This window comes from Seriola lalandi, unplaced genomic scaffold (assembly GCF_002814215.2).
Source record: "Seriola lalandi dorsalis isolate HSWRI2012SDOR001 ecotype SW California unplaced genomic scaffold, Sedor1 jcf7180002054767, whole genome shotgun sequence".
Taxonomy (NCBI): Eukaryota; Metazoa; Chordata; class Actinopteri; order Carangiformes; family Carangidae; genus Seriola; species Seriola lalandi.
Window position 1 is genome coordinate 526,165 of NW_019525320.1, and position 26,087 is coordinate 552,251.

A 26,087-nucleotide genomic window follows, 5' to 3' on the forward strand; every position below is an offset into this window, starting at 1 on the left:
CGTATGTGAAAAAAGTTGTGAGAAGCATTTTGTGCATGCAGAGCGAGCTGTGTGAACTCTGATGAAGACTACAAGTTTGAAAATCCAAACAACCTGGGGGGGGGTGGAGTTAGAAAGAAGTGATCAAGTTGAGATGTATTGTGGGTAATTTAGGCATTGTGTTTTGACAAGGAAAGGATACATTTTTTATTTTTATTTGATCCTTTATTTAAAAACCGAGTCTGACAATGTTATAAAATTGCAATGCTACATCTGTTAAGTACAAATACGACTGATGGTCACACATTTACTCACCACCGGCTTTGTAGAGATTCAGGAAACACGTGGATTCCTGCAAGGACAATGTAAGTCAGGGAGAGGAGATTTTCCAGAAAATTAAACAGAAATCTTCTCAATCTTTCATTTTTTTTGAGTCAGATTAAAAGTAAACAGACAGCAATCCCCGGGAAGTCTGTGCAGCTGTTGAAGAACTGTATAGACGGGCAAGGATCTGATAAACACTGTGAAATGAGATGTTTTACCCAAAAAGTTACAAAGTCATGAAGCCCCATTAAACAGAACTGCGCACAAGAAGGAGGCTCGTGATTGGAAGATTATCAACTTCTTATCTGACATTCTGACACGTCACTGTATGAAAAGCACAGGTGTAAATGATAAAATCAATGATGACTGAATTCCACCTTTGACAAGTCACAATGTCTACTGTGGAAAAGGCCTACTGTATTTCTCCTCAGTGGGCGTCTGATACGCATTCCTCTTTTTACTATTCATCTTTGATCAAACTATAAAAGGAGTGAATGGAGGAGTGGAGTGAATGGAGGAGTGGAGTCCAGTCATCCCTCTGTCCACTCACTGCACCGTCCCAGCCTGGCCGTGTAATTGTGATTGATTTGGGTCTGGGACATATATTGCTTGGCGGGCCTATTCTGACTGTACTTCATCACCAGGCATGGCTAAATGCTTTAAAAGCATTGATTTGCCTGAATTACAACATGGCATCAGACCTCTCACCTGTCTGTGGGAGGGTTGTGTGTGTGCGTGTGTGTGCGTGTGTGTGCGTGTGTGTATGTGTGTGTGTGTTGGGTGAGTGTGAATGTGCGAGAGAGAGTAGAGACAGATCTCACCTCCACATATCATAACACGTTCGGCTCTCCTCTCCCTTTATCCCCGTCATCCGCCACCCCTCCCATCGATTTGCCCCATAAAAGGTGTTTAATTCAATCAAGAGGAAAGTGAGTGCCTGTTTTTCTGGGTCCCTGTCGATAGCTGTATAATCAGTTAGAGTGGGCCTACTAGATCTCCCTCTCTCTCTCCCCTCTCTCTCTCTCTCTCTCTAGCTTGGTTTATAAAAACTGTACACTGTCTATTTCTGTTCTGCCTTACGACTTCCTACCCCCTCCATACACACACCAACATGTGCAACAACTCTTGGTGGTACAGTAATTCAACTAATCATTTCAAGTCGAAAGTTCTGAGGTGGCCTGAAAATAAAAATGATTGTTCAAATGTTGATTCCACCAAACTCCTGTATGATGCTTTACAGTTTACTAAATGATATAGTCGGTCTGGTTGCCACCTTGGGGAAACGGTGACCTGTGCTGACAGGGCTCACACTGTCGCAAGGGACATTGGCACAGAGGAGGAGCCTTGTAGCTTCTGACAAAGCGAAGTTATTGTTGGTGTATTTGTTCCAGTACCAAGGTCCATCGCAGGGTTGGTAGTTTGATCCCCAGCTCCTCCTGTCCGTGTGCCGAAGTGTCCTTGGGCAAGACACTGAACCCCAAGTTGCCTCACTTGTAAGTCGCTTTGGATAAAAGCATCTGCCAAATGAGTAAATGTAATGTAATGTAATATTTGTCATAACCCCTCCTCCTTCCGGGGCTTCCGTGGATCTAATATTTCCACACATTACACACACCTTTCTATCAGTGCAGTTTGCAAAACTGTAAGTAGTACTGCGCTCAACACACTCGAGCGCACAAACACACGACACCTAACCACTAGACAATAAAGGGAATGAAGAAATAAAAGGTCCGATTCATCAAAATCACACTAGACTCTACCACCCAGTAAATTAAACAATATTTCATAATCACTCTGACAATGAGACAAGAGACAGCAATTTGGGCTGAGAGCTTCTTCTCAGCGGAGGAGTGCGCACACACACACACACACACACACACACACACACACACACACACACACACACACACACACACACACATAATTATCAGAGCGGACATGCTCTGGAGACCCCAGACACTCCCCTAGTACCTGCCCAATCAACTGTCCAACAACAGACACCCACCCAAGCCTTCATTTATCTTGTCTGTGTGTGTGTGTGTGTGTGTGTGTGTGTGTGTGTGTGTGTGTGTGTGTGTGTGTGTGTGTGTGTGTATCAAGCTAATTACCACCATGAACCATCCCACACACAGACCTAACCCAGACATTGTGGCGCTGTCCAGGGACATGGGAGGTGGGTAATTAGCCTTCCATTATTACAACAGACACACACACACACACACACACACACACACACACACACACACACACGCACACGCACACACACAAGCACACGCAAGTACACAAAACATAACACACAACACACACCTACCAGTCAGTGGGGGGGTGGGGGGCAGTAGGAGGAGGGTGTTTCAGGACTTGTTTTGGGTCTAAGGTCACTGTCGGAGGTCAAAGTTAACAATCTGTGTTTAATATTGGCCGTTATTTCACACAGCATGTGATTTGGTAATTTTTCTTCACCTTCGTTCAACACACAATAGTTGGGCCGGTGGTGGGGCGGAGTACTTTTGGAGGCAGAGTGAAATTATTAGGATTTTTATCTGGTGAATATTAACCACTATGCCTGTTTGCATATCTGTGCTTGTATTTGAGTCTGATTTCAGTTACTGACCAATAAATGTCACTGTCAATTCAATCTATTTCTGTTTTCTTCTATTTTCTTACATGTGCAACAATGCCCATATACTTCATTGTGGAATGTGAGAGGCACAGTTTGTTTCATCGTGACGTTTCTCAGGTTAGATTTCAAATAACTCACACTGGAGGTCAGAATCACGCACTGGTTGTGGTAATAAGTGTGTTTATGCTGTAATTGTCATAATTGTGTCCAAATACATGGTTATTGTTCATCTACCTGAATGGAGAGGATGTCAGGATGAAACATGAGTCATCAGCCAAAAACACAACACAAACACAACACTCCTCTGCTCTCTAAGAAATACACACCTTGCCAAAGCTCCAACACCACCTTGGGGCTGTATGTAATGTGCTGGGAAAAGGTGCAGGTGGGTTGAAGATAAAAAAAAAAAAATATCATAACTCCAAGCTGGCCCAAAAAGTACTCTATCCCACCGCTGGCCCAGCTGTTGTCTAGGGGTGTGTAATTGTGTCAAAACCTTCTATTCCGCTCCTAGTGCGCCCCCCTAAAGCAGTTAGACGCCTCCTCCCCACATGGTCCCGGGCATCATCATTTTCCAGCAACCATCCATCTTCGGCCTGCGATTAATTCTCTTCATTTCCGAGCACAGGCCATAAATCCTGGCACACTTAATTAATTTCACGGCCAACACGGGGCTCCCGTAAAGCGGGGATTGTTTTCGCAAAAGCCCATATTAATTATGCTATTTTACAGCCATCTCATTGAAGGCTGTGTTTCATCTTTCATAATTACATTTTCAACAACAACGGGGGCAACAAAAGGAGTCTAATTATGGATTTGGCGGCACGCTCCCTTGTAATAAGTCAATGTTAGCATCGAGCCCACGACGTGGTGCTAAGGCCTTGCGACACACAGCGCAGAGTAGCCCTGCAGAATCAATGTAAGCCTCCACGTTTTATTATTGTTACAGTAACTGTGATTTTAGCTGAGAGGACGATCATGATGCAGAACATATTGAAAGCATTTGGTGGCCTGCTGGCATAAATTGTGTTGATGAAGTTAGGGGAGATTATTGTCACATTGAGGCTCTGGTGATCATTACTCTTGTGATGGAGCTCATCGGGTCTCTGTAGTGGAGCTCGTCAGCTGCTCTCCTGATGTTCAGGCAGCAGCTTCCTGTCAACGCCTCAACCCATCACGTGACGCGCAAGTGTGTCTCTCATGTGTCCTAAACGTGCACGCAGAGGGGCACCACAGACTGAACAGATTAGACACAGCTATAATACAGCGGTAGCTCCATTTCTTTATAACATTGTGTTTACCTTTATAAAATTAGGTGAAAAAGATCAGCGGAGTGATTTTCATCCCTGGGCCTTGCGCCATGTGGCGCCGCTGTTGTGCTCTCCCGCTGGTCTGTGCCATAGGTCACCACCCAGTCATGATGGGTGACGGAGTCTGTGTTAACAGCCACCTACACACTTCGTCAGGCATCCAGTCTTGCACCCACACAGTCCTGTAACTGAGAAGTAATAACATACTCAAACGCACGCGCTCAACACAAGACCTGCAATAAGTACGCTGTGATGCATGGGCTGTCATGGCCGCCTGGTTAGTGGTAAAGTTGAGGCAGAAGGCCTGTGCTCGTCATGTGACTCACATAAAGCTGAATGCTGAAACGATTAGTTGGTTCATTGTTTAGTCGACTGACAGAAAACTATGAATTCATAATGAGTTAATCATTTATCAAGAAGAAATGTCAGTCACTGGTTACAGCTTCTCCAATGTAAAGATTTGCAGGTTTTTCTCTAGTTTACATCTTTGTAAATTTGGGCGTTTTTGGACAATTGGTCAGACAAAACAAGCAATCTGAAGCAATCACCTTAAAGGATATGATCATAATTTTTTCAACTCCATCTTAAATCAAGAGCCCATATGAATGTTGAAACAGATTATTCCTCCTCTTCATCCTGGCTTCCTAATGTGCTCCACAGTAATCATTCCATGCAAAAATCTCTGCAAAAGTTCATCTAAAGCTTAATAATTAGACCAATCACGTGGCTAGTATTTTTAGAACAAAATTTCCACTGCAGCTCAGAAAAGACAGTGGGAATTCTTTGGCAGATATCCACTTGATTCGACTAACTTATCTTATCCGAATAAACTTCAGGATGCATTTTTGTCACAGACCAAGGACTGTGGATTTTGTCTCCCATCACTTACATTGAAAGCACATTAGGAAGCGACCTCTGCATAATAATGGCCAGCATGAACAAGCGGATTGATTACAGCAAAGCAAAACCTTTTTGGACTATTGTTTTACGTGACAAATTGTGAACCTATCCTTAAGGTTCTGGGCAATTATGATTTTATAGACTAAGCAATTATTCAAAAAGTTGGCATCTAATCATTGTTAAAGAATATGCAGTAAAAACTAGAACAGAGGAAAGACGATCTACATGCACACCGAAAGTGATTAACAAACACACCGTGAGGAGAGCCAGGCGCGGTTGAAACGTTTCAGAGCATTCAGAGGAGCCATGCTCAGTCACCTTCTCCTCTCTTCTAGAAAAGACAGAGGACGCACCAAGTCACACAGATCATTCGTTAGATGTTACCAAACCATGTGTTGTGCACGTTATCAGAAGAAAGACAATAACCTTAAAAGTGAATTTGTGATAGGGACTGTGGTAATAATGGCTGCATGGCTGACCTGAGAGTGCAGCTATGTCACCTCTGATCAGTGGTGTTACAGTCCACTGCCGGGTAGTCCTTTCACTTCCTATTAGGCTCCTCACACTGAGAGTCTGTGTGCAGTGGCAAGGGCCATAAGTCCTTTGACAGCGACCTTGAACACGTGTGTGTGTGTGTGTGTGTGTGTGTGTGTGTGTATGTGCGTGTGTGCCTTCCTCCATGTGCACCAACTACCAGCATCTCCGGCTGTGTGTGCTTGTGTGCTTTATCTATGTGTGTGTGTGATATCTCTTCCTCTCCCCTCCACTTCTTCCTTGTCAAGGCCATCGGTGATCAGTGGAGGTTAAAAGTTACAAATCACCCCCTCCTCCCCCCACAATGCCCTCCAACCCACCTCCTCCTCCTTCCCCCTCCCCTCCCCTCCCCACCTGTCCTCACGCTGGCCCAGGATAGGGCCTCCAGGGGCCCGGGTCTCATTCGTATTTGGGGCCATGGCTCCTGTTGAGGGTCTGCTGGGGATCAGAGGCAGTGGAGGGCAATTACTCCTCTGCTTTAATTGGCATTATCATTTTAGCGGGCTGACAAAGATGGATCGCCCGGCAGGACCCTGCTACTGTCGGGGGGTGGGGTGAGGGGTGGTGGGGTGGGGGGTGTTGGCCTGGTGGGCACGGTGAGAGAGAGGATAAGGGGACAAGAAAATGCAAGTGGAGGAGAGGAGCACAAGATGAAGGGCAGAAGCGAGGAAATAAATCTGATACTAGCATCAGCTGAACAACTTGAACAAATAACCCCCATTATACAAGAAAGGTGTGTGAAGGAACTGTGTGGGCCAGTAGCTTTCTGGGTGTGTGAGGATGTGCTAGCCCTCATAAATGTGTGTGTATGGCTGATTTTATGCCCGTGTGTGTGCAGGGGGAAAGGGCAGGGGAGGGGGTGGGGGGGTGTATTAGTGTAACCCAGTGTGAAGCCTGGCGAGGGCCTAACGAGCAGCATGGCTGCAGCTCCATAACTCAGGTCCAGTAAAGCTGTCAGTGGAATTAAGAGGCACCCATTATAGGTGCCCATATGAGTGCCTCGATGCAAAATACCAGTCTCCTCCCTGGGGCCAGCAGCAGCAGATAATTTTAGCTACTTAGTGAATCATCTTCAAAGCTGGAGCCGAGTTTTTTCCACTCTGCTTTTACAGCGTCTACAGTAAGCACACATTATTACAGTATGCTCTGTTCAGCAGCTTTATTTGTGCTTTTTTTTTTTTTTTTTTTTTTTTTTTGGTTAGTTGTACTTAGTTCTCTCTTCTTCACTCCTTCCAACTCAGAATACCCCCATATCCCCAGAGGCTGAACCAGACAACATGCCACAGAATCGCAGTGATGGATCCATGAAAAATTATTATGAAGCTGTCCGGCCTGAATTATTGTTCTGTCTGTTGATAATCCCTTATTTGTCTCTTCCTGGCATCCAACGAAATCTCTCAGTCTGACTACAAACAGCGAGGGACGGTTGATGGAAGATGATGAAGTGAGAGGAAGGAGGGGATGTGGGGCCCTCGCTTCCCGCCTCTTTTAGGGAAAGAACATACTTGAAGGGAATGCTGTCCACTCTCTCTCTCTCTCTCTCTCTCTCTCTCTCTCTCCGATATGAAAAATGAAAACTATAAGGGATACAATAATAAAAATAGCAGTATGAGTGGACAGGCCGGAGCAGTCCATTACTCACAGCTGCTTTGGGCTGCGTGGTAAAAATGTGCTGCTCGCTGCAAAAGCATGCATCACCGCCGGCCCAAAACAAATGGGCTGTCTCCAACGTATTTACCTCCAATTGTTCAAGCATTTGTGGGGAGAGCTACGGCCTGTCCAGACAACTCAGGCCTGTCCATCTGAGGGACATGAGAGTGCGTTATTAGGAGACATGATGAAGAGAGAGAGAGAGAGAGAGACGCCGGATGCACTGAACGACAATAACACAGGAAAAGAAAGGTTGAGATAAAGGAAGAACAGGAAGCGGGGACAAATCTGAGTCTGTAAGAATATAAAATGTTAAGATTAAACTGAAAATGAAAGATGTTTTAATCACAGCTGAACTATAATCAATTGATTAGTTGACTGAAAGAAAATGAATCAACATTTCACACATCACATTTCCTGGTTACAACTCCTCAGATAAGAGAATTTACCTTTCTTACCATTAAATATCATTACAGATTGAATATCTTGGATTATTGGAGGGACAAAACAAGCAATTTGAAAACATCAGTGTACTGGACAATGTCCCCATGGGTAAGAAAAACTACAAAGATGAGGAAAGATGGAAGGAAATAAACTAAGGAGGCGAAGCTGAATCTGCGAAAATCTGAAAATGTTGAAATGATGATGTTGAAATGAAAATGTTGGAAACAATCGTAACAATGATTAGTCACTGCTTGATTACTTGATCAATGACTATATTAACTATTTCTACAATGGAACAATCGTTTGTCATTTATCAAGAAAAAAATGACAGTAACAGTTACAGTGATACTCAAAATTCTCAATATATGGAAATCTGTCACAACTGTCAGTCTTATGTCATTGTAACATAACAAGCACTTGCTGTAGACCTGGGGTAGACCTGGATAACACAATATGAGGCAAAGACAGGAACCAAGGAAAACGCATGCATGCATTAAATGTGTCTTTACATATTCCAAATTGGTTATAAAATTTGACTTGTAAACATTTTATTGTTAAAGGTAGAATTTTGGTTTATGAGACTGTAAATACATTTGTTGAAGAGCGGGAATTAGGAAAGAGAGATGATAGTGAACCCGTCTTTCAACCATAATGAAGACTTTCTTTCAATACCTTGGTCTGAACAGAAAGTTTAATAACCTGGAAAGACAAGCAAATCCTCCTTGAAGTGGTTATTTTTCTGTGTTACAGAGGAGTACCATTCTCATGATGAGACGTCTCTTTGTTTTCTCTCTGAAGCCACTGATGATTTCGGAAAGGGAGACGAGGAGAAAAGGGAGTGCTGTGTATAAACAGAGTGGAGGAGACAGAAGGAGTGAGGGAGTGGGATTCACATCACCTACAAATTCAACTCACCCCCCCCCCCCCCCCCTCCCCCCGTTGACTGAAGTTTGAGAGTGTCCCTGGGAGGCTGAGACTGGAGACTGTCAATGGTGGGTAATAATTTAATTTGGCTGCATGTTTTAGGCACATATCTTTCTATTCTTGATCATTGTGGATTTAAAGGGGCGATGAGAAAAAACAATGAACCCCTGCGGAGCTCGAGGCTGGGACCTGAGCTGGCTTCACACTGCAGCTTTACAGCTCGACATCTCCCATATCCTGGTGTGATACAGCTGTGCTTAATGACAGAGCCCCACTCCTAAACGGCCCTCCTGATTAAGATGGCTCTCCACATCGCCCCTGTTTATCTCCAGTGTGGTCGTTAGCCGGGATGGGCCCGCTAATGATGAGTAGTTTACAATATGGCACTCTGGCATAATCGGCCTCCTGTCATCATCTCGTGACAGAGAGGAACCCGCCCAGCTCCAGCCTGTAGCTCTTTACCCGCCGTCCATCTGAGAGACGGCAGATTAAGAGAGCATCACAGCGATAAACAGGAACGAGTAAACATAGTTTTTTGTTACGATGATCCGTCTTTAAGTACGTCAAATGCCGCCTGATGATGAGTACATCAAATAATATGCTGGAGGCAAAGTGGTAATCAGTGAGAAGCACCATTAATTGTCTCCATCACATTACAGGGAAATTTGCGATTGAGATGTATGTAACAACTGCATTATTATTACTCCCACAACACCAACTACTGTAGGTTTGATGTGTGTGTGTGTGTGTGTGTGTGTGTGTGTGTGTGTGTGTGTGTGTGTGTGTGTGTGTGTGTGAAACGAGGCAACCGATGTAATACGAACAAAATGTGAGAAAATGAATAAAGTTAAAAGCAGTAATAAAAAGAGAGTTTGGGAGCAAGGAAGATGAGAGAAAAAGTGAGAAGTAGAAGAGAGAGAGAAAGAGAGAGAGAGAGAGCGAGAGAGAGAGCTGGTTATTTAATTTATGTGGGGAGTGGGAGAGAGTGGCAGTGATACATGGGTTTGTTAGTCAATTGATAAAGGAGAGGAAATTTCTAAAAAACATTCATCACCAAGAGATATGGCCACCATACATCACCTATTTGCAAACAACAAGGGCTAATATTTATCCCTGCTAGGGACAGAATGACCCTCACACACATACACACTTAGTCACAACTGCGGCATGACCTAATTAAGCCAAGAGAATAGACCTTAATTGGAAAAAGAAAACTGAATTCTAAAGAAAACAACAAAATGGCAACATCTCATCCCTTTATTGTGAAAGGGAACGCCTTCATGCGGTTGCTGTGTGGTTAGTTTTCTCTTCTTTCTTTTTTTAAAATAGATACATAATGCCCCACATGTGAGCATTTAGCACTGCAGTGGTTGTAGTAATGGAGTGTCTAAGAGAAGAGGCCCCGATAAGGAGAGTGAAGAAGAATCTGGTGGGCCTACATGGTTAGTTGAATGTACTTACTACAGCCTATATGTCAGGAAAAGACAGTAGAGAGTGTGTATGTGAATGCACACAGTACATCCCTATGCTAACACACACACACACACACACACACACACACACACACACACACACACTTTCTCCCTGTAATGTATTAAATGTTGAATTCGTCTGATACATTGCTGCAGGCAGAATCTTTCATCTTTCCCTCTTTCCTCATTCAGGCGACTTTGTGTGGGGAGACTTTTAAATTGTCAAGGCTGAAATTTAATTATTCAATCCCCCGTGATCGATCATTAGTTAAAATGCCCGATCCACAAACCCTGCACGCCCCCCACCCACCCTTCATCGCCACCCCTCCACACCAGCCATTAAGACACAGACAGCATTTTAAAGGACGGGGGGGGGGGGGGGGTCCATTCACAAAAAACAAAAACAAACACTAAATTCTATTTCAAATCCCCCACTAGCAGTTTCCATTTAATTCAACAAACAAACAAACAAATAAAGAAATGTGTAAATAAATATGGCTGCTGTGTGGGATGGGTGTTGGGTGTATGTGTGGACATGCGCGTGTGTGTGTGTGTGTGTGTGTGTGTGTTGGGGTGCATTGGGGATGTATTGGGGGCGTCTTTGTTGCGACTCATAGTCCAGATGGATGACTTGTACAGGGGAGTGTATTTATTTTGCGGCGAGGCGACATCAGGAGATTTGTTATTCCCTGGCGTTGCAGAGTTTTTCACATTGCTCCACATCCCTGTGACCATATTTCATCCCCACACCCCCAATCCCCAAACAGATTTATTTACAGGCTCTCCTCCTGTACATATACACACCCCACCCCCCTCCCCGCCTCTGACACATGCATACATACTGCTACAGACACATATACTCATGCATATATGCTATAAACAGCAGACGTGTTCAAGCACTGAGGACCACAAATACACCTTATCTGAAATCAAATGTATGAACACACACGACACACTTAGGTGCAAATATACGCACACGTTTTTTATGTCTGTGCCTCAGTGTACTCTATGATTTTCCAATGAGGATATTCAACAATATTGCCATTTTACCATTCGGTTTAAGTCCACAGTCTCTTCATGAGGGGGCTGTAATTGCTCTCATATATTCCACAAAACAAAGACTCCTCCTCAGCCTGGAAAGAGACAAAATAATGAACCAAACAAGGGTGAAACTGGGTAATATTTGCTATAAATACCAAATGATTATTATAAATGTGTCGGAAACTTAAATTCTATTGCTAAATTGTACATTCATAAACTCAGCTACTTCACAATAACTTCTCTGAATGGTTTTCCTTCTATAAACTGATCCCTGAATGGGGTGAGAACGACAGTATTGATTTTGATGTTGGAGTACGGTGTACCTGCCTGCTCAGAGGTCACAAGCTTGAGTCCTTAAATGTCCACAGTCAGTGTGAATTCTGTCATGTACATCAGTATTGTGAAGCTTTAACGCTAGAGGCTAGTAGCTGCCGGTGATTGTGTTAATAGACTTAAAGCCTATGTGCAAACACATACTATAAGTAAGGAGAAGCATTTTTTACACCCTCACCTTTGGTCTTGTGAAACAAGTAGCTGTCAGGGTGGGGTGGGGGGTTTGGGGGGTGGACAGTTTCCCTAGAAAGACAGAGAGGGAAGTGGGGGCGGGGGGACGAAAATGAAAGATTAAGAGAAATGACGAGAGAACAGGCAAAGAGGAAGGGAGCAAACAAAGAGTATGAGGTCCAATCGAATCCCATCCCTCACTCCCCCTCTCCAACAGGGAACCCGGAGCTTCAGACTCTTAATAAAGGGGGGTGGATGTGGTGAAATGCCAGGCACTCTGCTTAGAAATGAATAACCCGGGGATATGTGTATGTATGTATGTGTCTGTGTGTGTGTGTGTGTGTGTGTGTGTGTGTGTGTGTGTGTAAGAAGGAGGAGGATGTTAGGGGTTCCTCGGCCCTGGGTCTCTCCCTATCTGTGTGAGTAATGATTCAGACTGCCAGTGGGGTGGTGTCGCCCCATCTATAACCATTTACACACAGCCACACATACAAACAAATGTGCGCACACGCACACACACACGTTTGCATGCACGCATGCACACACACATACATACATACACACACACACACACACACACACACACACAGAGAAGATTAATCAGACAGGAAACAGGGCAGGTGGATGGACACGGCGGCGGGCTGGGTTCATCCATTCAGTCCTAAAACAGACACGTTGTAAACACACAGGGAAAGTTTTAGTGTGAAAGCAGATGCTGACCAACCGGCAGCCTCAGTGACAGCTTCACTAACACAGAGGAAGAGCATTACACGTTCACATACACACACAGACAGTACATGCACACACAGTTTATTTCACTGCTGCCCCACACATTTCACCATAAAGGAATACTACAGAGACGAAACAGATCCTGTAAGGGAGTAACAGCGATGTTAATAACAGAGTCGACTATGAAGGAACTAGGATATATATCTGAGTTTTAACATAAACCAAAGGTTAATGTATTTCAAAGTTATAATTGATATTCCTATAATAAAAATGTATCAAATGACAACGTGAAAACAATGTGACAACGTGCAAACAATGTGACAACGTGCAAGGGGTCACTCATAGTGCTGAACCCTCTGAGAACTATTACCCGAATCTGATCTGATCTGAATCTTCCCTCGGCTTTATGGAGCCTTAAAGGGAGTTTCAGCTCATTGTTTCGTCGTCAGGCCTGCAACTCTGCTGTTCTGGTTCACTCTCGCCGCTCTCAAGGCGTCATTTACAGCTGCAGCAGGCAGATGTCTTTAAGGGGAAAGGCTCTAAAAACCCACTGTACGCTACCTGCTCGGCACCGAACAGACAGACAGACACAGTTAGCGACTGGTTGGCGCACATAGTGGAGCAATTAGCAGCTGAGAAGCAGGATGTTTCCATATTGCCCTCAGGAGCTGCTACAGACCAAAAACAAAGCAGAGAGAGAGTGAATATTGGATGATGATAGCGTTGCTCCGTTACTGTTGGATGTGTAAATACGCAGCTATTTGTCGACAAGTATGAACGTAGCAGGTGATGGTATGTCAATATACTGTTCACAACTTGTTTCCTCTGCCCCCAAATGGACAAAAAAAATAAGCAGTTGCAGGTTTAAGATCCAGGCAAATTTCTTATTTCTAACGTTAAGATCTTAAACGGCAGCAGAAAATATCTCATGTTCACACAACAACACTCATGCCTGTAGATACAGTATAAGAGATATTGGATGCTGTAATGAGATCCTCTCCTAACGTGCCTCTGATGTGTATTTAAATATGAATGTTTTCAATGGCAAAATCATTGGCTTTACAAAATTACATTTAACTTTAACTATGTATAAATTCTTTGGCTACACTTTATTTCACAATTTAACCACACAAGTGTTCTTACAATTTAAGGGAAACTGCTAAATTTTAGAATAAAAAATATAAATTTTTAGAGTTGAAATTAATAATTGCGTCAGTGTGAGGTTGTGCCTCTGCAAAAAGTTCAGCTTGTAAATAAAACAGCCATTACATTAGGTGATGTAAGTGAACATGAGTCCTTCGTAAATGGTGCTTGTCCTGTGGGTTTAGAGTAGGTCGGGGTGCGGTCCAGTGGTCAGGGAAATGGACGGATGACCTGAACTGTGCTGAGTCATGTCCCAGGTGAGGGATAGAGCTGCCTCCACTGGGCTCCGGGACGTGCACTTAACCTGCAGTAATTACTGGAAACAACACTGAGAACATGGCAACATGGAAGTCGTGGAAGTGGCTCGAAGATTTCAAATTACTCTGAGCCTCTTGAGGCACGCTGAGGGGAAAGCCAGGATTGTAATGTGAACGCTTGGGTTGGTTTCTGAACATCCTTCGGATTTATCAGAGAGGAGTCCATCGCCCCAAAAACAAACAACTGGAAACATATTTCCCAACTGCAGTATATATCCTTTGTATCATAAAACCTGTAATACAGAGACAATTGTTTGATAAATATGGGACTGCCATTAGTGGCAATCACACTTGTATGGATAATGACCTTACAAAGTGAAGACACAAATGGTCAACATTGATTGGGTTAGCTGTGAAAGGGAGGAGGAGCGGAATAAACCAGAGAGGGGAAAAGCGAGAAATCAGAAGGTAGAGGGAGGGTAGTAGAAGAAATAGGTTAAAGGAAAAAAAAGAGGCCAGAATGACTGGAGAAAAGACGAAAAGGGGCAAAGAGAGAGAACGAGAGAAGGACCCTGCGAATGAGACCCAAATGGCTGCTAAAAATCATTAATCTTGTGGGGATCTGTGTCAGCGAACGGCGGCGACACAAAGAGCTCTCGGAGCAGCAAGGAGAGCAGCTCAGTGACCCGAACCCAATTGGCTGAGAAAGGCCCACCAGGCTTTAATAGACTTTTGCTGATCCGACACTTGTTTGCTGGGAGCCACAAAGAGGCGATTGCAGGGGATGACAGGGGCCTGCAGGCCCGGGGGCTCCCCTCCTGGCCCATGATAAATGACCCAGGGTGGGCAGGGCCGGGGCCAGGGCCAGAGGAGAGGGGTGAGAGAGCCCAGAGGCAAGGAGGTCACTCAGTGAGGGAGGATGGACAGAGGAGGAGAGAGGAAAAAAAAAAGAAAAAGGGGGGAAATGCGGAGGAGTGGAGAGCAGAGATGCTTGATAGAAGCGTCATCCTCGGATCCACGGTGAATGACAAGTTTGGAGATTATGTCACGCAGAGAAAGTGGTGGATAGCAGCATCCTGATCATCCTGAGTGGAGAAAAAAAAAAAGGAGAGGAAAAGTAAGAACAGATGAACGGAGGGGTAAGACGTGAACAATGAGAGGAGAGGAGAGGAGAGGAGAGGAGAGGAGGGGTCTGAAGAAAAAACGCCGGTTCGGCTCTTATCCCTTGAACTGCCCAATGCAGCATCCACCCACCTCCAGATCAATCATGCCCGCACACTCTCACACTGCAATAAACTGACCTGGGGTCTGCTAGCGCTTGTGTTCGCAAGTGGACAGTGAGAACAAATTATCTACGATCATAAACATTTATATTTTACACACTTGACAGGGAAATAAAAAGTCTTCTCAGATATTACACAGAGCCATCTGAGGCCTATTAAAAGCCTGTCTTCACTCTTAGCATAATAACACACTGGTGCTGTACATACCTCACTATAGATGACGTATATTTTCCAGAATATTATATGAAATGGAAATTTAATATAAGCCAGAGATATGGTCTGACAGCTGCATATGCTGACAATTAGAGAAGACCATGAACAACAAAGAATGCTCCTCAACACTGACACGTTAATGCCAGACGGGATTTCATAGACCAGAGTGATTCTGGGCAAAAGCAATATATTAGTTTTGTGGACAACATGAAGTGTGTGTAAGAAGCAGGTGCTACTCATGAGCAGAACTTAGAATTATGCATTCAGCACATCATAAGAATTTAGTTACTTGTATGTTTCTTTAGAATTACATTAGCCAGTTATTGGCTTACAAAATACAGATGTAAACCGCAGTTATGACCAGAAGAATACCAGGCTGTAATTATGTTATGCATGCACTCTGATATTTGGTTCTTGTGGCATCTCCTACATTCTGTGGTCACACAGCCCCGGTTTATGATAAAAACCAATGTTATGCATAAGCAAAGCAGCAAAGAGCCAGCTGGAAGGGAGCCAAACTATTGTACATAGCATTGCAATTTACATTAATGAAATGACCACAGCAAAAGGCAGATTTATTGTTCTCTTTCTTCAGGGATTAAGCCAGTACAGTGCATACTGACATTTATTTGTTGTTATATTTACAGCACGTCAATCAGAGACATCTAATCTCAGAAAAGGCCTACAATTATGCCTTGGCCTCACCGTTGTATTTTTATATCCTCTCTGCCTCTCTGGCATTTCCCAAACAACAAAAAAAAAAGACCAAAAAACTTCAGTTCTGAGAGTTGGAGCTGTCTGCATGGGGTTAGTGCTAAAAAAAAGACTGCATGTCACTGATGATACACATCAAACCATTAGCAATGAGTAAATGCGCCACCAGAGGCGCCCTGTCACAAGAAATAAGCCCTAATTTTCCCTGCAAACACAACCACCTTCTCACCGGGTAAATGCTGAGTGGAACTGCTGTGATAACACTGGGGAAGAATTATGACTGTCAAAAGTAGGCGTGTGCAAGAGGAAGAGAACATGCAGAGGGAATTTCTTTTAGTTTTTAGTTGTTGTTTTTTTTTTTGTTTAAAGATAAACATTTGGTTTTCAGTGTTAAATCGATACTTTTTTCATATTAATGAGATTGCTAGAATTTGCACTTATCTCACCTCATGTCGTTTTCCCGAAAGACTCCTCAGTCAATTACTCCTGATAAGGACGTTAGCTTTGCTCAGAGACTGGCCTCTGCCTGTTTACACAGACGACGCTTCTTAATAATACATGTTTTCACAGAGATAATCGATCAGTCTGGAGTAAACAAGAATGCCTGAGTAACTGCACATTGTAAACGGAAGATGTGAGATTAGTGATGCAAAAAAAGGGGGGGGGGTGTTTTTAGAAGCCCGTGTAAACTGCATTAAACATGTTTGCTCAGTCATTTTTTTTTATGGTGTAATTACTATTATTTTATGCTGGAAAAAAGTTAGTTAATTTATGGAAACACCTGTTCACGCAGTGTGGAAATACAGTTGATACAGCTGTAGTGATAAAATGCATTTTAAATATGTTGAAGATGTGAAATTTCAGTAGATAATTCAACGATAATTAGGTGATTATCAAATGTGAATTAATGGCAAATTGACAACGGATCTATTTCAACATATTCTGCCAGTTATGTTCTATAGGCTTGGATTCAAATAAATCATTAACCAGCTTTATATATCGTATTGAGATATTTCACATCTACGTTTATTAGTTCTCCAAGTGAAAAGTTAGTTGTAATAGTCTACGTTTTAAAATTACAAGTTAGTGTGTAATGAAAGCGGTTACGTTCAAAAGTTTTTGGAGCTTGAAGCCGGGGGTGGGCGAGCTCTGCGCGTCTCCTCGCTCCCTCCTGCGTCAAAGCCCATCAAAGCTGCACTTCCGAAAGCACCGTCCCCCCATATCTCCATCCCTCACTCTCCCTCTCACGGGCCCTCCAACTCGGCTGCCTCCCCGTTTTGTTCTGCAGCGTTTCCAGGAATGATCGCAGGGAGGACCATTAGAGTTCATCATTACGCACGCCAAACGGCCGAAACACCACCAAATAAAACAACCATTAGTTCACCTCAGAGTGAGACAGAAAGTCTGGTTTCTGGCTCTAAAAGAAAAAGAAAAAAGTAATCCTTATAGTCACTGCATCCTCCCGGAGTTCGAGCTAACACACAGATCCAAGGGGTCTTGGCAGTGCAGCCCGGCCTCCGGACAGAAGGTGCACATGCATGGATAAGTCCTGGAGCAGAATAGAAATCCATATTTGTGAGGGGAATCATGTCTCTTCCCGTAGACACACCACGGGCCTCCTGTGTGAAACCAGCGGGCCTGTTGCAGGTGTGAGATGTGAGCTGTGGGAAGCTCTGCAGCTACTGCAGCCTCCAATGCGTCAACTGTTAAATGTAACATTTTAAAGGTGATTTTATTTCTGTTATTCATTCCTAAAATCCGTAGGATGGGACTCTCATTAGGGGGCGAATAAGCAAGCATCAACACTTTTTTTCGCTGTCCATAAGCACACGGATCACTTAATAGATCATTAACCACCGATATGCTGCTGACATGGACGCTTTTTTACATCTCGTCTCTCCATTACAGCCCGTTATTACCGAAGGGGGAGAGCCGCCGGCAGGCCTGCCTGGATCTATTAGACGGCGGGCTCGGGCTATATTAGAGAGCATTACGACCTAATGGGGGCTGCCGCCGGGTCGGCCTCGCTGGGAAGAGGTTTCAGAGCAGCTCGGCTCGGCACGGCACGACTCGCTCAGGGCGCTTTTGAAGTTGGAGCTGAGAACTGAGAAGCTCGCCTGCAGATTCAGGGAATATATAAAAAAAAAGAGAGGATGGCTGTAACTTTCACACGCCACCTGCACTTTTCTGATTTTGGGCTGCAAAAAAAAAAAAAAAATTGTCTTGAATTTTTATTTGAGTTTATCAGTAAAAGGTGATATCCAGGCGATCTGAGGCTGATGATGAAAAAGCAGTGAGTGTCTGAGGTTCAGGATAAATGACCACTGTTTCTCGATTCAAGCTAAAAAGCATGAGGAATAAATAGTCTGGACTGGCTTTAAAGTGCACTTGAATAATCCTCGCATCAAAATAGCCAATAATTACAATGTAAGTTTGGTTCAAAATATTGCAGGCGCGTAAAATCTTATAATAATAGCCTAATAATATATATACTAATACTAATAATAAAAATAATATGCAGTGACAAACAGGTAAGTGATAGTCATAAATCATCCTGCTGTTTGTGTAAAGTTGTTTGCTTGAAAGGTGCATCATCAAACTATTAATATTCTTTGTAAAATGTTTGACAGTTTTTAATTTTATGATTTTAGATTTTTTTCTTTTTTTTTTTTTACCTCCACAGATGTGTAAAACAAACTTGCAGCTCCGTGGACAAATACTATGACTTGGAATCAAAAGTATAAAGCAGGATATTAGGATATAAGGCTCTCTGAGGGTGGGTATTGATTTATGACATGAGTGGGATTCAGAGTTCATCTATTGATACACTGCTGCGGAACTCAAACTGATGAAGAATTTTAACTAAACAAATAAGCCCTTCGTTATCGGATCTCATCTTTGGCAGCCTCCTCTTACACCAAGCCTGATCAATGGGCTCTGGTCGCGGCTGTGCTCAACCGTGGATATGAGGTGGAAACGAAATGATAATCCAATCGATCTCTCCAATTGACTCATTTACAAGCAGTTTCTTTTTGCAGGGAAGCGAGACATTTGCTCACATCACATCTCCTTTTCTTGTCTCCTCGGACAATTAAAATACAGATTAGATCAATGATCTCTCTCTCTATCTCTCTCTCTCTCTCACACACACACACACACACAGTGACAGACAGACACACACACACACACACACACACACACACACACACACCCTGCAGGATCTGATCCCGTTTTGGCCAAACTACCTGTTAGACAGTGTCAGTGAGGCGATTAAACGTGTGACGGCTTTGTGTTTATGAGACTCAAATGACAGAGATTAATTGTTGTCAGTCATAATTTTCAGGATGTGACCTTTAAAACGAGCAATAAGCGCGGAGAGAGAGAAAAAATTCCAAGCGCCAAATAAAAGGAAATCTTTAGCCTATATGAGCAGCATCTGAGCAGCTCCACCGGTTCCTGTGTTGCCCACGCAGGGGCAGCCTTGAGCCTCTTTTCTAGTGAATCCCCTGTTGTGATGCTGCCCGGTGTAAAACAAACTGTCCGAGCCAAGAGAGGAGCCTGATGTGGGAACCTGGGAGTAATAACAGGCTCTGAGCAACGGCAAGTTTGCTTTCACCAGAAAGAATTACACTTAACCCATAATGATTATAACACACGGTTACATAAATACACGCAGGAGTGCTGTGGTCGCATTATATCAATTTGTTTTTTTTTTCTTTTTGAATCCATGAAGTTCAGCGCAGCGAGGTCACCATATCGTCACCACCGAGGATCAAACATATAAGTCATGCCAAGAATTACATAGGATTTTATAGTGACTGTTGATTATGTGGGTGGAATATTGCCTACACCTCCAGATGTGACTGTAAGCCAAGTGTGTTTGTGTCCTTGTTTGCATGAAAGGTCAAGATTCAACTTTTCAACGCTGTTAAAAATTTGATGTATTGTGTTACAATCTCACTTTATTGTTGACCTTTTCAGCCTCAGTGGTGACTGGTTGTCTTCTGGATTGTTATGGAGCTACACTTATAGGGGCATTACAATAAAGATAAGGTGTGATGAGACAAATAAATGTGTTTATTCTATTCTAGCTGAATCGCCAAAGATAATTAAGAAAAATCAGAACATACCAAGATGTTCCCAGCACTTTGATGACCATTAATGTTGCCGCAACATTAAAGGCATGACACATAGACATATAGCCTAGCCTTTCTTCAGGACAATGAATCAATGTGCATTTGGAGACAACAGTAAGCGCCAGAATTCTCCACGTTTTACAGGCTAAACTGAGGTGTTAATATTGAACATTATGTTAAACTCTTAAGTTTTCTAAGGGAGTGTTGTGCATTGATATTTCCACTGAGCACCGAAGCCTTTAACTCACTCACATTACTCTCATTCACATCTGAAAGTGCCGCGAAAGATCCGCGGGTATAGTGTCCGTGAAGTGAAGGCATTTCTCTCTCTCTCTCTCTCTCTCTCCTCCACTTTTCCTCCCACCTCCTGCTTTTAGGGAAGTCGGTCAGCTGACTGTCTGAAGCTGTCAAGACCGTATTGTGCGCCCTCCTCTCCTCTCCTCTCCGTTCTCCTCCTCCTCCTCCTCTTCCTCTATTTCAGCGCAGAGTCCCGCTCCGATTGGAAGAGCGCTCCGGATCCAGCCTTTCGGCTCGACGTCACGGCGCGCTATAAGGATAAAGCGCTGGCAGGCTCCAAGCGCAGTCTGCTGGATACCAGAGAGTGGGAGCGAGTGAGAGAGGCGAGCCTTTGAATCTCTGCGGTGCAGAGCTGGAAAAGCTGCTTCTCAGCGAAAATCAGACGCCCTATTTACTCTGCTTATTTGCTCCTATTATTTTCCTGGAGAAAAAAAAGGGACTTACAACCAAGAAGTTGCAACGAGGACTGGTGCCCGTCTCAGCGAACAAACGTGGTATTTCTTTTTTATAATTATTATTTATGTTGATTTTTTTTGTGTGTGTGAATACACTTCTACTGAAGGGACTGAGGTTTTTACTTTTGCACTGAGACGCACTGCTTTCTACCTCCTGCCTGGTCTCTCTGCCAGATTATCCCAGCAGAAGTAGGCTATATGACGCAAATCGTGTGCAGAGCATTAGTCTGAAAGTTTTCCTCCACTACTTTTTTTTTTCGTTTTCCTTTTTTTTTTTTTTTTTTTTTTTTTTTTTTTTTTTTTTTTTTTTCTTTCCACCAATCACACGGTGTTTCATGCTACAGCAAGTCAGTGCACAGCGCTGGAGGAGCCAAAAGAACTATTGCATGAAACAAGAAAGGAGAGAAGAGACGCTGGTTAATAAGTCAGTTTTTGCGACGCTTGCAAGTACCTTTGCATATCTGCAAAAGAGTCGCGACAGCAACATGAGTACAGAGCTGAGCATGGGTCCGGAGCTACCCAGCAGCCCTCTGGCTCTGGAATATGTCAATGATTTTGACCTGATGAAGTTTGACGTGAAGAAGGAAGGCCTGGCCGGGCTGGAGCGCAACGGGGTGCGCCAGTGTAACCGCCTCCAACCCCAAGGTTCTGTGTCGTCCACCCCTATCAGTACACCCTGCAGCTCGGTGCCCTCCTCACCCAGCTTCAGCCCCACAGAGCAGAAAAACCACCTAGAGGAGCTGTACTGGATGCCGAACAGCGGGTACCACCAGCAGATAGACCCGCAAACGCTAAGCCTGACCCCAGAGGACGCGGTGGAGGCCCTGATTGGAGCCACAGCTCACGGCCACCCTCCGCCTCCGCATGTGCAACAACAGCTGCAGCAGCAAGGCGCTTTCGAGGGCTACAGGGGCCCGCATCACCACCACAACCACCACGGCCACGGCCAGCAGCACCATCACCCATACGCGGGGGGCATCCCACACCACGCCGACGAACTGTCCGGGCACCCGGGCGGACACAACCACCCACACAGCCAGCATCACCATCACCACAGCCAGGACCCTGACAGCCCGTCCCCGGTCTCCCCAGACTCCCATCAGCCGCTCCATCACCACCGCCACCACCATCACCACCATCCGCACGGCCACCTGAGCCAGTCGGCGGGGCACCACAGCTCCGGGGGCGGGCTCAACGTGGAGGACCGCTTCTCCGACGAGCAGCTGGTGTCCATGTCGGTGAGGGAGCTCAACAGACACCTACGGGGCTTCACCAAGGACGAGGTCATCCGCCTCAAGCAGAAGAGGAGGACCCTGAAGAACCGGGGCTACGCGCAGTCCTGCAGGTTCAAGCGGGTGCAGCAGAAGCACGTGCTGGAGAACGAGAAGACGCAGCTGATGAACCAGGTGGAGCAGCTGAAGGCGGAGATCAGCCGCCTGGCGCGGGAGAGGGACGCCTACAAACTCAAGTGTGAGAAACTGACGGGGTCGGGGGCCAGTAACGGGTTCCGCGAGGCTGGCTCGACCAGTGACAACCCTTCATCACCAGAGTTTTTCATGTGAGTTGTCATAGCCTTTTCTTGTGAACCCCTACCCCCCCACCCCCCACCCAACCTCACAACAAACTCTCCCCCTCCACCCCCAACCTTTCCTTTCTCCACAAGTGACTGACTGGCTGATGAGCAAACGATAATAATCCACACCTCCCATACTGTTTATGATTATACGAATAACGGTAACAATTATATTCATATTAGAAGAATAATCCATCAAATAGTATTCTCATATATTAACCATCTCTCCATCCACGTGTCAACTGAGATACAAAGAGCAACGTAGAGTGTCCGATCAGTCGCAGCATCTTTGTAGATTAGTTGCTTTTAGTGAAGAGACTTTTTCTTCTTCAAAGAAGAGGATCGGCTGATGAACTTTTTTTTTCTCCTCTCTGTCTCTCTCTCTCTCGGTCTCTCTATCTCTCTCTCTCTTTTGAGGCTACAGCTTTTAAATGATCTGTAAGTAGTGTGGGATGGCGTCGAGGCTGTTGTCTTGTAATTTTGTTCTCTAAAATGATGACACTGTTATGGAACAACAAATAGGCCTGTTCTGGCAGCCTGCAACTCATCAATGAGACTCACCATTCAGACAAGTGGGCCCCGTAATCTGAGTAAAATCTCCAAAAAGCAGAGACTCCAACTTTATGCAAATTTAACTTCTGTCTACTAACCCGTCACGGGGGTGGGTGGGGGGACATTTTATGCAACATCTCATTGATTTATTGCCTGCTTGGTTATATTCGAATATATATTGAAACAAAAAACTGCATTAAATATTAATCCTGCATGCTGGACATGTACGGTAATAATTTCTATTTTGTACTTTCATCTTCTCGTGTATATTAAGAGCATGTTGTTGATCTGCGCTTCTCCATAGTTTTGGGGGGTTAGAGAATTGCAGCGGGGACAGAACAGCAGGACTGCCGGTGCAGTATCATATGGTGTGGGTTTCTTTGAGCTTGTAAATATTATGCAACCGCAAAACTGCACAACAAGATTGAGGAGGCTGGTTTGAACTTCTTTCTTTCTTTGTGTTGTGTTTTTATTTCATTTATTTTTTACGTTTGTTTTTTTTTTGTTTTTGTTTTTTTTTAACATTTGGGGTCTTGATTTAGAGAGGAGTGCATTTTTTTTCAGTTGCATTTAAAATACAACAAACTTTGTGTGTCAAGTGCACTTTTGAATAATGATTTGCAAGTTTTCATTTTGAATTTTGTGCAGACCTCCCTCCAGGAAGACATACTATGATACTATATTGTAATATTCTTCAAGACGTTTTAGAGCAATATCCGGACACATGTGACACTGAGGAGACAAACATGTGGCCACGATATTATTACACCCAGAGTGCACAGAAAAGGCTTTCGCGCAGTAAGTTTTCTACAGTGTTTCACACACACAGTGTGGGGTTAGTGCTGTCTGTCGTTTTAAATCAACGTGGCTTTTGTGCCACTAATTCAGAAAAGTGTCGTCTGCCTTTCTATTAACTCTTTAACAAGCCCAAACCAAACCTATCCTCTCATTCCAATTGGCGGCCACCTGTAGCACATTTTCACTGGGCCTAATATTAAGGATTTATATTTTTAACAATATTTAGAAAAAGGTGCAACAACTTTACTTGTCAGGGGTTTTATGTAGAGTTAATATTTAGATAACACAAGCGTTTTAATACAAAGTTTGACTGTTAATGCTCTATGTTTTCCTGATTTTTTTTCTGCCGGTCAGTAAAAAAGGGGATTCAGGTTGTGCAAATTCTCAAAATGAAAACAATATGTATGTTATGTAATATGTTTTTTTTTGTCTGTTTTATTATTATTTGATGATTCTGGTTCTGCTGGCCAGATGCATAGTTAAAAGTTTTTATTTTAATGATTTAAATTAACAAACTGTTGGATCATATCGAATAAGCATGGTGCTTGCATTTGAACCTATTGTTGAGAAGTCACGCATTTAACAATCTTTGGTTTATTACTGATTCAACTGTGTTGAAATGGAACTGAAACTGCAGCAGCGGGTTGTTGTTATGTTTTCGCCGTTTCCGTGTACTTTGCGATGATGGGGATCAATTTTCAATCCTGTTTATATAAATAATAGTTAAACACTTAAATTTGAACTGTTCCATTCAGGCTGGTTTCTGTTTTGTCTTATTTTTTGGTTGTTTTTGGAAGAAATTGTTTCCTATTTTGCTTATTAAAGTCATTGAAATGGCAATAATTACTTCTCAGACTTTTCTTTCTGCCGCCATAGGAAAGATCTGTGATATCATAACAAAACCAGGCCCAGACTGAGTCACAGTAACAACATATTACCAGTTATTAATATTCCCACACACTGCAGCGACAGTAGCGCCAGGGCACACTCACTTACTGCCAATGATAAAAAATAAAAACATAAAAAAAAGAGAGAGAGAGAAGAGGTTGTCATTGCAGCCACAGCAGTCACAGAGAAACAGAGAGAATTTTGTGCAGTTTTAGGGAAATTATCTTCTCTCCTAAGAAATCATTTGGGCCGACCTTTAAATTGTTTGTATTTCATTCATCCTTGGCGTTTATTTTATTTTCAGCCTTAAGAATGACTTTGGATCAAAGCCTACTGGCCTACTGTGATTAGATCCCAGGGTCTGGCCGCTCTGTGAGGCGCTGCAGGGAGATTCCTGCACATGCTTGCTGGCCTCTGCTGGCATGCTGACTTCTGCAGAAACCCCGCCGTCACAGGAGCGCACGGTAAAAGGAGATCTTTGACCTTGCATCATACCGGGGGAAGAGATGAAAACCTCACATTTACATTAAGTGATACATTTTGTTTCCTTTTTTTTTATTTTTTGCTTTTTGACATGCATGGCTTTGAATACACTTAAAGGCTCAAACCGGCTCTGGTTGTTACACAATTTGAGTCCTAAAAAAAAAAAAAAAAAGGTCCGACCCTGTCGCCTAATGCGCTGAGCCAGACCTCAGCTTCAAAATAATCCCCTGTGCGCGCCTGCGGGTGTGATATTGTTATGTTAACATTAATAGAATTTATGATTGCCATGTGTCAACACACTGGCGCTTTTTTCGAAGTCTGTATTCCCTCTAATCGTTGCTGCATGCAAATATGTGCACAAAATATCAGTGTTTTTTGTTGTCACTGATTTGTGCAGCGTTAAGGGGAAGAAAAAGAAGAAGAAGAAGAAGAAGAAAAAAAACACCTCAGTGATTTTGACGCACAAAAACATCAACAAACGCTGCCGTTCTTTAAAATGCATGTCAGGATAGTAAGACAATAGAAGAAGAGAAGTAGAAGAAGAAGGGAGTAAGTGTTGAACTGGTCCCGGTCTAGAGTTTCTGGTGTCAGAACATTATCTGCCCCGTGTCTGCACATTCTCAAGGACAAAACCGCTAGGCAGAGACTCAACCAATGAGACCCAAGGAAGGCGCGTCTAGTTTACACTCTCTCTCTCTAATTCTCTCTCTCTCTCTCTCTCTCTCTGGACAGCCATTGCAGCCCGGGGGTATGAGTGCACCTGGGGTGAACCAGCAGAAAGAGGGCCTATGTATTTACAGTTATGATAATAACCAAAAATAACAAAACAAACAAGTGTTTCGTGGTCCAAGTGGGGGTGGGGTG

At 43.8% G+C, this 26,087-nt stretch overlaps 1 protein-coding gene across 1 annotated transcript; it reads left to right on the forward strand.

The window, feature by feature from the left end:
• Positions 1–20,748: 20,748 nt before the first annotated feature.
• Positions 20,749–24,695, forward strand: mafba (MAF bZIP transcription factor Ba). Its single transcript, XM_023425275.2, has one exon. The coding sequence runs from the start codon at positions 21,265–21,267 to the stop codon at positions 22,489–22,491; it is 1,227 nt and encodes a 408-aa protein (XP_023281043.1). The 5' UTR covers positions 20,749–21,264; the 3' UTR covers positions 22,492–24,695.
• The last annotated feature ends 1,392 nt before the right edge of the window (positions 24,696–26,087 follow it).